The sequence below is a fragment of the Syngnathus acus genome, chromosome 23 (assembly GCF_901709675.1).
Source record: "Syngnathus acus chromosome 23, fSynAcu1.2, whole genome shotgun sequence".
Classification (NCBI taxonomy): Eukaryota; Metazoa; Chordata; class Actinopteri; order Syngnathiformes; family Syngnathidae; genus Syngnathus; species Syngnathus acus.
In genome coordinates this window covers 2,642,709-2,656,452 of record NC_051107.1, presented here as the reverse complement: position 1 = coordinate 2,656,452, position 13,744 = coordinate 2,642,709, and the positions used below count along the sequence as shown (strand labels likewise).

Here is a 13,744-nt window from a genome sequence, read left to right as displayed (position 1 = left end):
TACTTCACAGTGCGTCGCTTCCGTGCAGACTATGCAGTTTTTCCGGGCGGGGCATCACATGACCGAAAGTCTTGTTAATTTTTTTTCTTTCTTGTAAAAGTTAGGACAACTGAGCGTTAAGGTTTGCAGAAATCTTCCACAAAGCAGCAACTCCTGGAATCTGGCTGGAATCTCTCACCACCACCCCACGACCAACCACGCAGGCAGTTCACAATAGTGTGTCACATTCATTTGTTACGCATACACGCACTGGGCACAATAATATGGTGCACTTCACTACTGTGAGCCACACAATGGAATGCATTTGAAATATGCTTTTTAAAGTCTGTTTTGTGCTAAAATTATTTGAAATGACACACAGCCCGTTATTCAACAGAGTTTTTAAATAAAACATTTCTGTTTTGTTAGCTTTTTCTGTATTTAGTCATACGGCAGATGGTTTTAAATGTAGCCAACACTGCCCTCTTGCGTACACTTTAAGTACTTGCATGTGTCTTTATCGAAGAAGAATCTATCGCGGGTTTTATTTGTTTTTTTGTAAGTGTTATTAAATACATTTCGTAATGTCGCCATTTGCCTCTATTTTCCGGCGTGGTTTTGAGTTTTAGAAATTCAAAATACCAGTATGTTCTGATTCAGCCAACCAAAGATCGCTATCGTTTTGTCTGCTGCTGATTGGCGGTTGCGTTCTGACAGGCGGCCATCTTGTGTTGCCACACATCAAGCGCTGATCATGAATAATAATGAATATTGTTCATTGATATCTCCGGGGCGTTTGAAATCCGCAAATAGTTGGAATCCACCGAACCTCAAGTATGCGGGGGTCCGATGTTTATGATCTGATCTTGCCCTGCCTCTCTTGCAGAACGAACCATCTGTCCGAAACTTTACGATCTTGGGTGACTACACGCTTCCTGGTTGGCTCGCGTCGTGACGTTGCCGGGCAGAACCGAGTGGAGCCGAACCAGTTCGAAATTTTCAGAGCGACACCCCCCGCCCCTGTTCTCCGGTCTTGCGTCTCCTCCCCCTTTTTACCCAGCTACGTTATTAGCCTGGAGTCCCCAGCAGCGGCACGGCAGCAACCCACTGACAGCTGTGTCTGACTCACAAGCGAAGAGGGTGGCAAAGATGGAGCACCGGGACGCCGATTTCAACATCTTGCTCGCCACCGATTCCTACAAGGTACCGTCCCTGGGATGATGTCGCTCTTAGACGGGATGGAGAGGGAAGACGGAGGGGGGCGTAGGGGTTTCACGGATGGATGAATACATGGATGAATGGAAACGCATTCAGTCAAGGTGGCTCCACCATCAGTCCCAAGGCCACTTTACAGAGGTGGTCGACACCAGGCCGAGTCGCGCTGAGGATGCGGGTGGGGGGTGGGTGCAACTGAAACAAAGCATCGCCTTGTCGGCTTTCAATTCGGTCGGTGCTCGGCTAGCTTTGCTCTCATTATCGAAATGAGCTAACGTGCTAAGTTACGTGCAAAGCAATGGGGAAACTGAGAAACTAGCTATTATCAAGCTAACATTAGTTAGCATCGAGCTAGCAAGTGCTCCGTGGATAGACCGCTGTGCTCCTCCGTGGGAAATATCTAAATCGGGAGGGGGTGTTATTACAATGTTATTAGACCAAATAGACAAGTGGACATTTAAACTTGAGGGGGAAAAACAATGTTGAAATGGAAATGACCTTCGCCCCGTAGCTACTTTGTCTGCGTACCAAATAGCGTTATTTAGTTAGAATAGTTTTTTTTTTAATCTTTGTAAGACATACATTGTATTAAACAAAATCGCGGACTATTCATAAAAAAAATGGAAAAATTAATTCGACTCAATGCTGAGCGCTTGGACAGTTATTAGGCTAGTTGCCATGTGGTCACGTGATTTTACAGCTCTCGTCATCGTTGTCATTACGTGTATTATTATCCATTGCAAATAAAATTCTTACATAAAAGCAGCAACAGAGAAGTTCCAATACTGGTGTCGCAAAAGGTTCATTTCAAACCCAAACTTAAGTTTTCCCTTTCACTTCGAGCTAAACATTCTCCAGAAAGTTTTTGTGCGTGAGAAGAGATTGTAAATTACACAATACCCTGAGCATCTGACAGTTCCTGGCTCATTTTAGGCAATTATGAATCAACATTTATGGTTGGAAAAAACTGGTGCCTCACCACACACACCTATTGTTTGGAAACATCCATCCATCCATCCATTTTCTGAACCGCTTAGTCCCCACGGGGGTCGCGGGAGTGCTGGAGCCTATCCCAGCCGTCATCGGGCAGTAGGCGGGGGACACCCTGAACCGGTTGCCAGCCAATCGCAGGGCACACAGAGACAAACAACCATTTGCACTCGCACTCACACCTAGGGACAATTTGGAGTCTTCAATCGGCCTACCAAGCATGTTTTTGGGATGTGGGAGGAAACCGGAGTGCCCGGAGAAAACCCACGCGGGCCCGGGGAGAACATGCAAACTCCACACAGGGAGGGCCGGAGGTGGAATCGAACCCGCACCCTCCTAACTGTGAGGCGGACGTGCTACCCAGTGCGCCACCGAGCCGCCTGTTTGGAAACATGCACTATGAAAAGTGGAGACATAGGGAGGGGGTTGTTTGCTGCAACTCATTTTGCACGCACACTCTTCAGTACATTTCGAACGAGCCCTGAAGTAACCTTAATCTTATTATTTTTATTTAGTTTGGCTCGATCACATTACCTTCCGAGAGCTGCATTTTAAATCAGTGCGCTTTGGTTTTTAGAATAGCCCAGAATAAAGCTGGATCGTAGTAATAGTGTGTGTGTGTCTGTGTGTGTGTCTGTGTGTCTGTGTGTGTCCTAGTGCACGTCTTGACTCTATTTTGAGTTCTTGGAAGGACACTGGCAGGGGTCAAATAAACTGAGTTGGTCGTTGACATTTCTCTTTACCTCTTGCCCGACACACACACACACACACACACACACACACACACACACACACACACACACACCCTTCCTGGCTGCTTATCTCAATCGTAGGCCACACAAAACCAACAGAAAACAAGTTTGGCTTTATCATAATGAATAGATAAAATCCTGTAACGGTAAATGGAGGACCAATGCGGGATTGTTTTTTTTTTTTTTTTTTTCCTCTTTGGAGATATGCCCAGACATGTCTCTGCTGGACAAAGTCTGACCCGGTTCCATTGTAGTCATATTTCTTAATACTTGAATAGTTTTGCCATTGACTCTCACTTGATAAAACACACTTCACTAGATTAGTCAGACATTGAACTGTGTGTTACGGTCAAAGGTCAGATAAAGTTTCGTTCAAATGTTTATTGACTATCCATTGTGGCCTTGTGATAAGTTTGTTTTCTGTACGTGCAGGTAACGCATTACAAACAATACCCCCCCAACACCAGCAAAGTTTATTCCTATTTTGAGTGCCGCGAGAATAGGACGGATGCCACCAAAAGCAGAAAGGTCAAATATGACAAAACGGTCTTCTATGGTCTTCAGTACATCCTCCACAAATACCTCAAAGGTAAGTCCGGTTGTATTTTTTGAGTTTCTTCAACTTCTTGGGAAAGAATCACAATTTAGCCCATACACGTGAAAAAGGATTTAAGTGTTTCACCATTTAAGAAAAAAAAAAAAAAATCCACGGCCTCCTAAGAGGATTTCATGGTGTGGCGCGGCAGAGGTGGGACACAAAAGCGCAGCTGTCCTTTCAGCCAATGAGAGTGGACGACCGCCGCCGCCTCCTCCCCCTCCTCCCGAGCAGGCTCAATGATTAACCTTTCCATTTGCATCGTTGATCCCACAAATATTTCGACCCTAAGTACGCCTAAGGATTCTGAAATCCACTCGTAGCGTTAGCCTATTAGCATAGTTGCCGAAATCAATTTTTGGGATAATCACCGGGATGACTGAAAATCCACACAGACATGAAAAAACAATTAGTTAGCATATTGATGTATGTATTTTTTGATATTGTGATAATTTCGGAGTCTACCAGCATTCCGCATACGCCAAAACACTTCCAGAATTTTGTTTTTTATAATAGTGGCTTCTCCCAAATGTAGGATAGCAGTCAATGTATCTTTTTGCTCTTTAGCGGAGTTGAAGCGAGAAATTAGAAAATATCAAGAAGTGAGTGTGAGGACAAAGAAGCCCTGTCGGATGCTTCTAATTGGATTACAAGCATGGACAGTAAAATGGCATTCCTCTTCCTTGAGTTTCTTTTTTTTTTTTTTCTTCATACTCCCTCTTGTATCCAGGAAAAGTAATCACTCCGGAGAAAATCCAGGAAGCCAAGGAGGTTTACCGAGAACACTTCCAGGATGACGTTTTTAACGAGAAAGGCTGGACATACGTCCTGGAGGTGAGCCAGTTTCGAGTTTCATCATCTCAAAGAGAGCTTTGACGCCTTTGTTTGTCCGTTTCTAGAAATACAACGGCCACCTGCCCATTGAAATTAAGGCGGTCCCGGAAGGGAGCGTCATCCCCCGCGGCAACGTCTTGTTCACGGTGGAGAGCACCGATCCAGAATGCTACTGGCTCACCAACTGGGTGGAGGTGAGTCCATGAAGGAAGAGATTTACTCATGAAAAATCATTTTTATTCGGTACAAAATTTGTATTTTATGAACAAATGGGGGGGGAAAAAGTAGAGATGTTCGTCGGACCCACTCGCGGGCCAACTCCAATTCCCATCGATGCTATAATTAGACGCAACATTCTTCTTTGTTACCTACTTAGCAGTACGCGGGCACGCTTTTGTTTTTTTGCTGTCGGCCTGGAATGCGTTTGGCAAGATCAAGGAATGCGTTAGCCGCTATTTGGAATGTCGCTTTAAGGTTCACGTGACTCCCTCCTCCTTTTTGTTAGACCATCCTAGTGCAGAGCTGGTACCCTATCACCGTGGCAACCAACTCCAGGGAGCAGAAGAAGATTCTCGCCAGGTATCTCCTGGACACATCCGGGAACTTGGAAGGACTCGAGTACAAACTACACGACTTTGGCTACCGGGGCGTCTCCTCGCAAGAGGTACTGAGGACATTTTTGTAGATGGTGGAGTCACATGGGGTCATTTTTTTATAATATATAATCTTCTGCTCTTTTCTTCAGACTGCCGGCATTGGCGCTTCTGCTCACTTGGTCAACTTTAAGGGCACGGACACAGTCGCCGGCATCGGTGTGATTAAGAAGTACTATGGCACCAAGGACCCAGTCCCGGGGTTCTCTGTACCTGCTGCAGAACACAGGTGCTTCCACACACACACACTGTGGTCCCAAAAAAAAATAATTCACTCTGCAGTGTTCCCTTGCGTGATTTTAATTTACACCCATCACATCTATGCTAATTTCCATTAGCCCGTCTGTGATGTTTTGCATTATAGGCTAGCATGAAGCTATTGGACTGTTCAACTCTGTAGGGATTAAAAAAACAAAATGATGAAGGAGACCAAATATTGTCACGACTACCAATTTTCACGATAGCAAAGCCGTTTGGTAGAATTTCTCAGCCTTAGTACAGAATCCACCTGGAGACATCTGTTCTGTGCACGTTTGGCTCCCCGTGCTGTGATTGGCTGGAAACTGGAAGATTGTGATTAGTCGTGGCACTGTGTACACATGCTTTTGTTTCACGGCACTGGCCCATTTATGCCGTGCACACACAGTGGCTTCCTTCTCACCAGTTATTCCCGCTTCGATTCATCCTGCAATGTAGGACGGTTGCATGGTTGCCATAGCAACCGCTATAGAATGACACACTCATCTGTTTACCTTAGCAAAGGGACCCATTGCACCGTAAAGAATCATCATGGTTGATATGTTTTGGGGAATGCAGTGTTTGAATAGCGGCTAGGCTTGTTTTGAAATTGTTTTTATTATAAACTCAAGTAAAAATGTTTTTGTCTCTCAGCACCATCACAGCGTGGGGCAAGGACCACGAGAAGGACGCTTTTGAGCACATCATCAAGCAGTTCCCCAACGTGCCCGTCTCTATCGTCAGCGACAGCTACGACATCTACAACGCCTGCGAGAAGATTTGGGGCGAAGACCTGCGCGGGCTCATCGAGTCGCGCAGCGCCGACGCGCCGCTCGTCGTGCGGCCCGACTCGGGGAACCCCCTCGATACGGTGTTGAAGGTGCGATGACTTTATTGCTAGTTTCTTTGAAAAGAGTATATCCGACTCACTAAAAAACCTTCACGGATGATCTCGTGTCAGGTTTTGGAGATCCTGGGTAAGAAGTTCCCCCCAGAAGAAAATTCCAAAGGATTCAAGCTTCTGCCTCCGTACATCCGAGTCATTCAAGGAGATGGCGTGGACATTAACACACTACAGGAGGTACAAACACGCTCACTGTGGATGTGTGAATCCTCCTTGATGCATTTTTTTTTCTTCCTCCCAGATAGTGGAGGGGATGAAGCAGCACCGTTGGTCCATTGAGAACGTTTCCTTCGGCTCCGGCGGCGCGTTGCTGCAGAAACTGACCAGAGATCTGCTCAATTGCTCCTTCAAATGTAGCTACGTGGTCACAAATGGACTCGGGGTATGATTGGAATGACTTTTCTTCCATTTTGGGGATGAGGCTAAGATGGAGTAAGCGTTTTGCTCGCCTCTTGCCAGGTGAACGTGTTCAAGGACCCTGTGGCGGACCCCAACAAGAGGTCAAAGAAAGGTCGCCTGTCTCTGCACCGGACTCAAAGTGGGGAGTTTGTCACTCTCGAGGAAGGCAAAGGTGACCTGGAGGAGTACGGAGAGGTGAGTTGATTAGAAAATGAGTCACTCGCAATGATTGTTGCTCTTCATCACGTTTTTCTTCTCCTTTCCTTCCAGGACCTGTTGCACACGGTCTTCCAGAACGGCAAGATTGTGCGGACGTACACGTTTGACCAAGTCAGAGACAATGCCAAGCTCAAGGAGAGTGAGCTTGACTAGCTGCCCCCCCCCCCCCCTTCAGTCAGCCAGTCATTAACCCCCCCTTCAAGCCCCTCCCCTTTTTCCTCGGCCTCTGACATCACCCCCCCCCACTGAAAATAAAACGAGGCCTTGCGCACTGATAATACATCCTGCCCTGAATTCCTCGATAAACTGTGACTTCCGTTAAAAAAAAAAAAAAAAAAAAATCACTGGAATTCCACCGAGCTCGCTCATTCTGAAGACAAACGTTATTTAAGAAAAAGATGAAGAAACGTAGAAGTGCGGCAAGCCAGTGGAAGGATGAGCGATCTCCAAGCTGCTGCCCCGCCCACCTAGCAAAACCATGTGATGCTTTGTTTCCATGACAACCACTCACCCGCCCTCTATGATCTTACCTTGGCTTTATCTTTGCTGCGAAGGGTTTTTAAATATCGTGAGATTCAGTTCACTTCCAGCCAAAATGTAAACAACAACAACAAAAAAGCCAAAAATTGCTATCGTCTCCCTCAACGAGCATTCCCATCATCAAGCGGCCATCTTATCTCCCCTCTTTGTTTGTGAAGTTGTTAAAAAAAAAAAAGAGGCATTTCCCTGAAACACAGCAGCTCCAGCGTTCCTGTTGTTTGGCACTGATCAAGCGTCGAAGTCAATACATCGCACAAAACGTCTTCACCGGAATGAAGAGGATCGGAGTACATGAATGACTTCCTGTCTATCTGTGTGTGTGTTAAGTGTCGCTTCCCATGCGTTGTCCATCTTCCTTTATGCAAATTCTAATTTTGGGATTTTTTTTTTTTCCTCCCCCCCTTTTTTTTCCTCACTAGCAAGGTATTTATTGTGAAGGGGAAGCTCCAGTTGAAAATGTCCTCCACAACAGTGTCAGTTTTCACTGCCTTAACGTGGTGCGTCTCCTCGGATCAGCCAAGTTGAGGGAACGGACGCGACGAGATGGTGACCTCACAGGTATCAAACTGAGTAGCTAGAACAGCCACGATTCATATCAAAAGTTGTTTTTCGATCTATTTTCCATTGCTGCTTTCCACTCCTGAATGGTATTTCTGTATATTTGGTATATTAACAGGATAACTAGTGTGGCAAAACCCATGTTATTTTCAAAACAATGGCCTAGCATTAGCATTAGCGTGGCTGTAGACCTGTGATGTCACTCACTCGGAATCCCTCACGCCATCACGCTGCAAAAAACGTTATTTCTCTCTCTCCCTGTTGTTTGATTTTACAATTGCTGTTTAAAAAATCACGTTTGTTTCTTCGTATAACTTGGCAGCGCGTTTTGAATACTTAATGTTGATTTTTCAACTCTGTTCTTACCGCAGACGATTATTATTTTGTATCTTTCGGTAAATATTCTTATTTACAGACGGCGCGGCCATTGACTGCCTTTCTCAACTGTACATACGGCAACTAGTTTGACTGACTGTGTGGGGGAGTAGAGGCGAGGCCGAGAGACCACCACACGAGATATTTTTGTTCAGAACACTTTTTTTGTACCAACACAAATATCCATACTGTTCAGGCGTTCGTGTGTGTGTGTGTTGTATTACGGATGATCAAGTGTTTGTGAATTATCTCTTTCCTAATGTTGTTGACTTCCATTGTGTGGGTGCGTGTGTGTGTTCACGTCAGTTGTCCCGGAACCTCACCGACACTTTAAGACAAACCCACATTGCTATCTTTGTTGACGACACAACAATTAAACAAGCCACCTGTCTGTTTGACCATCTTTGATTCTTTTTTTTCCTGGGATTTAAATTATTGAATTATTCACTGTCCACTATGAATTAAATATATAATATATATATATATAATATATATATATTATATATATATATAATATATAAATTAAATTTCATTTTAGAGGACAGGTTGTTCTGTTAAACTTGTTTATCTAGGTTCAATTAAATAGTCCAATTGTTATTTTTCATACTCGTGCGTTTGCTGTATAGAGGCTTTGCAGCTGACGTCATCAAGCTACCCACATTAGCTTGGCGGCCATCATGGCGGTCAACTTTTCAGTGCCGGTCAACGACTCACACACGCTTTCTTGTTATATCTGCTGCTATTTGAGCTTAAAAATGCCGGATACCTGCTGTGCTGTTGGATGTAGCAATAGACGAGGCGATAAACCAAATCTTAGCTTCTATAGATTTCCGGCGAACATGAAAAAACGTGATAAATGGATCGCGGATATTCGTCGTGAACGATGGAAACCTACGATTTACACAAGGATATGCAATGAGGACTTCATATCAGGTATGTAAACAAACTATTCACCCCTGATTTGTTTCACAAAATATGAAATAATACAATATGGGATGATACAAATATGATTGTTGAAAATGCTGGGTGCATTTTTAGAAAGGCAGCAAGAGCAGCAAGGCAGGGAATGGGATGATTTCTTCAGTTCACCCCCCCCCCGTTTTTATTTTGTGTTTATTTTTTCATGATGCTTGAAAACGTTATCAATGTAAATATTGAATTATATTTATTGGTTAAGTTTTCAAGCCAATCAGATGTGGCATCATGCAAAAATAAACAAATAATAAAAATGGTAGCAACTTGAACAGACAGGTACAGTATCTGAATGATTTCACTCTATTCAGTTTTTTAATATGTCAAGTTATGAAATGCCATTACAAAACAAATCGACGAGGTAATTATAAATATCTGGATATGAGCGTTCAGGCAGGTCGGCTGTTGCAAAATGCTCGGGCGATTTTAGCATGCTTCTCGGTAAAAGGTACGGATCCGTTGTGCCAACAAGGTTCAACTTCTCTCTGTGACGATTCTTGGAGTCTTCATCCAAATGCCTAACTTCGTTGGATAGCAAATCAGCCATAATTCGGAAGAAATCGGTGAAAACGTAGCGCAGAAATCAGACAATCCATACAAACACGTAGGAACGAGCTGACTAGTTGACCGCCAAGATGGCGGCATAACACAAAATCACGTGATAAAACCACGTGACTGCAAAGCCTCTATTGACGTGGATACTACACTTCCCATAATGCATTGCGGTCCTAATTATATTTTCTCGCTTCTACAGTTTCACAACATGTTTAACCTCGAAAGAAAATAACCGAACTTAATTTTGAAGCAAATCAGAGCGATACATTTTGAAAATAATTTAGTTGTCAGTATAGTTTTAAATTTAAAGGGTGCGGCCGTTGAAACGTCATAGCAACTTAATTTTGAAGCTCGTGCATGTTGACGTTGAATGTGTTTTGTGCATCATAACACTTTCAGGTTTTAAAGATTACGTATTTTCATTTTTTTTTATGACTAATTTTGAAGAATACTCGCCTTTTGTTCGAGCTGTCATATGACCCACTCTGTCGAGGACGCGCACGCGTAAACTTGAGCCTTAACAAAAATGCAGACGGTACGAAATTATTTTTGTTGTTTGTAATGTAAAACGTTTCCTGTAGTTACGGTAACGAATCAACAAAAAACTATCGACTACCTTTTTCATTTCTCGTCACTTTTTTTTTTGTCATTTTTTTGCAGCGTTAGCCACCAGAACACGTCACGCTGTCAAATCACTCCCACTTTTTTTTTTTTCTTTTTTTTTTTTGCCTCCGTGTTGCGGGACCAACATCACCGATTCTTACACAGTTCGAGGTTCGGCATCGTCAAAAAGTTTTGGATCCAAGTCATGATGACCGGATTTCGGCTCAACTTCTCGCCTCTGAAGGAACCGCTTGGCTTCGTCAAAATAGTGGAATGGGTGAGTCTAAAAAAAAAAAAAAAAAACTTTGTGTGCGTGTGTGGTCAAGTAACTGGGTCAGAACCAGAGGACAGGGAGGTGCGGTTTTTTCTTTCCTTCCTCATGTAAACTCATTAAGTAACATTTTTGTTGGTGCAATTTGATTGTAATCATCTCTCCTTTAAATAAGTCCATATTTAGTATATAAAAATACACTCTGTAATCAAGCTTTGTTAAATAATTTATGCATTATGATAAAATACCACATGGCCATAAGAGGGCAGTGTAGTACAGTGCCAAAGTAGTGACTCAGCAAACTAATTTAACTGGTAGTTTTTTTTCAGAGGATAAAGAATATATGCATATCAGTGTTGTTTGTATTGGCTGTACATGTTGATGCATCGTTTATCCGTTTGCATTGTGTGTTAGCATTAAGCTAGCAGAAGGCAAAACTGTGGCAAAAGTGAAACGGTGTCCAATTTCACCGGCTTCCAAATGACACGGTTACAGATTAAAGCTAGGCTCGATAATAATTCACCTCGTGGAATAACAGTCTGCCGGGAATAGTATTTACATGTACCGCGTATTTCGACATATAGCGAAGAGAGTGAGTCGCCTTATTTTCTCCGAATGGGTCACGCGGTAGTTGTAAAATGATGTCATATGATGACCTACGGGAAAAACACCCAGGAAGTCGATGATGTCATTTCTCAGCGAGAATAAATAGACTTAAACGCTTGTGCTTCCGTTTCGTTCAAATGTAAACAGGAAGTCTCGAATGCATGGAAGCGAGGAGGATGTTGACCCAGATGTTGGGGGAGAAAATGACCTGCGAGCTTCCTTGCCGCCATGTTGTCGTCTCATATGTGCTCCATATGGCTTTCACGTTTTAATAATGTACGGGGGGGTAATTTAGCGGTTTAGCAGGAAGCGCTGGGGGCCGGTGACATACGGAGAAACATCTGTTTCGAGGCCTCGAGGCGTGTGTCTTTAAAGTGCACATGTGGTTCTTGAGAGCTCAAGCTAAAATGCTAACGCTTGCGCCTGGAGTCAGCACTTTTTAAAACGAACACACCCTTACATACCGCTCGGAACCAATTTGACCCATTTTTGTATATGTACAGGAAGCAATAAAAGTCAGTTTTTTTCCCCACACGTCTCTTACATAAATGTTTTTTCATGTCGTCTTAAGAATGCCGTGTGCGCGTCAGCGTTAGCATCACATGGTCTCCTCCACGCTAAATCAAATCCTGCCCCCATTCTTGCTTGGAATTCCACTGTGGAATAATTTCCATGTTGACACTTTAGTCCTCGAGATGCATTCTAGGGCATCAAAGATAACACGAGATTGTGACATCTTCTGTTTTCGTGAACATTATTTCAAATTAGCTTTTGACGCATCTTGTTGTTCCAAACAGCTCACGGCCATATTTGCTTTCGGAAGCTGCGGCGGCTTCGCGGCCAAGAACATTGTGTCCATCTTCTGCGGCGATGGCAGGAATGAAACTCTCAACGTCAACTTCCACTACCCCTTCAGGTGAGAATCCTTTAGGTGCCAGTTTCAGGAGAAAATATTGGCATTTAATCGGCAAAACTGTTTTTTGTGCCAGGATAAGCCAGGTGCCGCTCATCGAGGGCAACTCCACGATATGTAACCACTCCGTCAGCACCACTTACTTGATGGGAGACTCGTCCTCGGCCGCTGAATTCTTCGTGGGCGTCGCCGTCTTCTGCTTCCTCTACAGCATGGCCGCCCTTTTGGTTTATTTGGGCTACATGCACGTTTACAAGAACTCTGATTTCGGACCCATTTTGGTGAGAGTTTTGCGTACCTGTTATGTTAAAAGTAGCAAACTGGTCGTATTGAGAGTGATTAAGGAACGTGTCGACCGCTTTTAGGACTTTGTGATCACGGCGATCATCGTTTTCCTGTGGTTGGTGTGCTCGTCGGCGTGGGCTAAGGGTCTTCAGAACGTCAAGGACGCCACGAACACGGAAGGCATCGACACCACCGTGGCGGTCTGCAAGGGGAACAACATCACCTGCGAGGTCACGGAGTACGCCAACCTGCGGACGCTCAACATCTCCGTGGTGAGTGTGGTCATAATATCATTTTTTGTAACAGCGCCATCTATTGGTTTTTATGCTCCGGTGTTACTGGACACTTTTTTCAAGCGCATGCATCCTGACTCAGACAATCATGAGACACTGAACAACAACTTTCATCACCCCGCCCTTCCCTCCTCACATTTTATGCAACACATTCAAGCCCTACAATGAGCCAGGAAATCCTCACATATATCTTTAGTAATTGCTTTTTTTTCTTTTTTTTTTTCTTTAAATCTCCCCCAAATGCTTTCAGGTGTTTGGCTACCTCAACATGTTCGTGTGGGCTGGCAACGCCTGGTTCGTGTACAAGGAGACTCGCTGGCACTCGCAGAAAATTTCAACCCAACCGGGACCGGGGAGGCAGCAGGTTCCGGCAGCAATCTAATACAAACGCCGGAAACCAACACTTCAATTGACAAATTATTTTCTGGTGCAGCAGCATTTTTAGAATATCAAATTCCTACTTTTACAGCTTTTTATGTTCATTTAGTAGCTTGACCAAAGAAGTTCAGGGTCCTCATTAGGGTACTTGGCAAGTACTCGTTATGACGCTTAAAAACTCAATTCCTTATTTTTTACGTGCATGCTGAATTTTTTTTATGCATTGGGATTTTTTTTTAAATACATTGTCGATTTGGTTGTCGAGGAAATAACTCTGGTGTTATTTCCGTCCCATTAGTTATGGATGAGGTAGCAGTGGCAGACTGTCGAAAAAAAAAAGTTGGGTAATTAGCATCCCCGTTTTTACCTTTTTCCATGTCACTGGTTTTTTTTCTCTTTTTGTACTGTTGCATGCCTGATTTGTTTGCATTGATGGCTGTTCAATGCGTTTTGATATCTGTTGCAATTTGCTTAGAATGTAAGTAAATATGGATGTGGAATAAAAGTGGGGAGGGTATACCGGTGATGCCCCCGCCACATGCTGTGTCCCAAATAGCTCATATTGTGTTTCAATTATTTTACCATTTCAATTATATTTATTTAGGATATTAAAAATGT

General features: G+C 43.7%; 2 protein-coding genes across 2 annotated transcripts; both read left to right on the top strand.

Moving 5' to 3' along the window:
* The first annotated feature begins 98 nt into the window (after nucleotides 1-98).
* nampt1 (nicotinamide phosphoribosyltransferase 1) lies at nucleotides 99-8,646 on the top strand. The gene is made up of 12 exons (XM_037242560.1): nucleotides 99-216; nucleotides 866-1,182; nucleotides 3,369-3,525; nucleotides 4,262-4,365; nucleotides 4,431-4,559; nucleotides 4,871-5,029; nucleotides 5,111-5,247; nucleotides 5,910-6,135; nucleotides 6,217-6,336; nucleotides 6,401-6,541; nucleotides 6,619-6,753; nucleotides 6,829-8,646. Exons 2-12 carry the CDS (start codon nucleotides 1,129-1,131, stop codon nucleotides 6,928-6,930), a joined length of 1,464 nt encoding a protein of 487 aa, XP_037098455.1. The 5' UTR covers nucleotides 99-216; nucleotides 866-1,128; the 3' UTR covers nucleotides 6,931-8,646.
* A 1,830-nt stretch (nucleotides 8,647-10,476) lies between these two features.
* Nucleotides 10,477-13,665, top strand: sypl1 (synaptophysin-like 1). Its single transcript, XM_037243179.1, has 5 exons — nucleotides 10,477-10,657; nucleotides 12,055-12,173; nucleotides 12,247-12,451; nucleotides 12,536-12,727; nucleotides 12,999-13,665. The coding sequence occupies exons 1-5, from the start codon at nucleotides 10,586-10,588 to the stop codon at nucleotides 13,128-13,130; spliced, it is 720 nt and encodes a 239-aa protein (XP_037099074.1). The 5' UTR covers nucleotides 10,477-10,585; the 3' UTR covers nucleotides 13,131-13,665.
* The last annotated feature ends 79 nt before the right edge of the window (nucleotides 13,666-13,744 follow it).

Bases quoted from the DNA above. Each gene is read 5' to 3' on its own strand.
- nampt1 (XM_037242560.1), top strand. From the start codon at position 1,129: ATGGAGCACCGGGACGCCGATTTCAACATCTTGCTCGCCACCGATTCC. The intron at 4,560-4,870 runs GTGAGTCCATGA...CCTTTTTGTTAG, and splicing joins GGCTCACCAACTGGGTGGAG to ACCATCCTAGTGCAGAGCTG. The intron at 6,754-6,828 runs GTGAGTTGATTA...CTTTCCTTCCAG, and splicing joins ACCTGGAGGAGTACGGAGAG to GACCTGTTGCACACGGTCTT.
- sypl1 (XM_037243179.1), top strand. From the start codon at position 10,586: ATGATGACCGGATTTCGGCTCAACTTCTCGCCTCTGAAGGAACCGCTT. The intron at 10,658-12,054 runs GTGAGTCTAAAA...TGTTCCAAACAG, and splicing joins TCGTCAAAATAGTGGAATGG to CTCACGGCCATATTTGCTTT. The intron at 12,174-12,246 runs GTGAGAATCCTT...TTTTTGTGCCAG, and splicing joins AACTTCCACTACCCCTTCAG to GATAAGCCAGGTGCCGCTCA.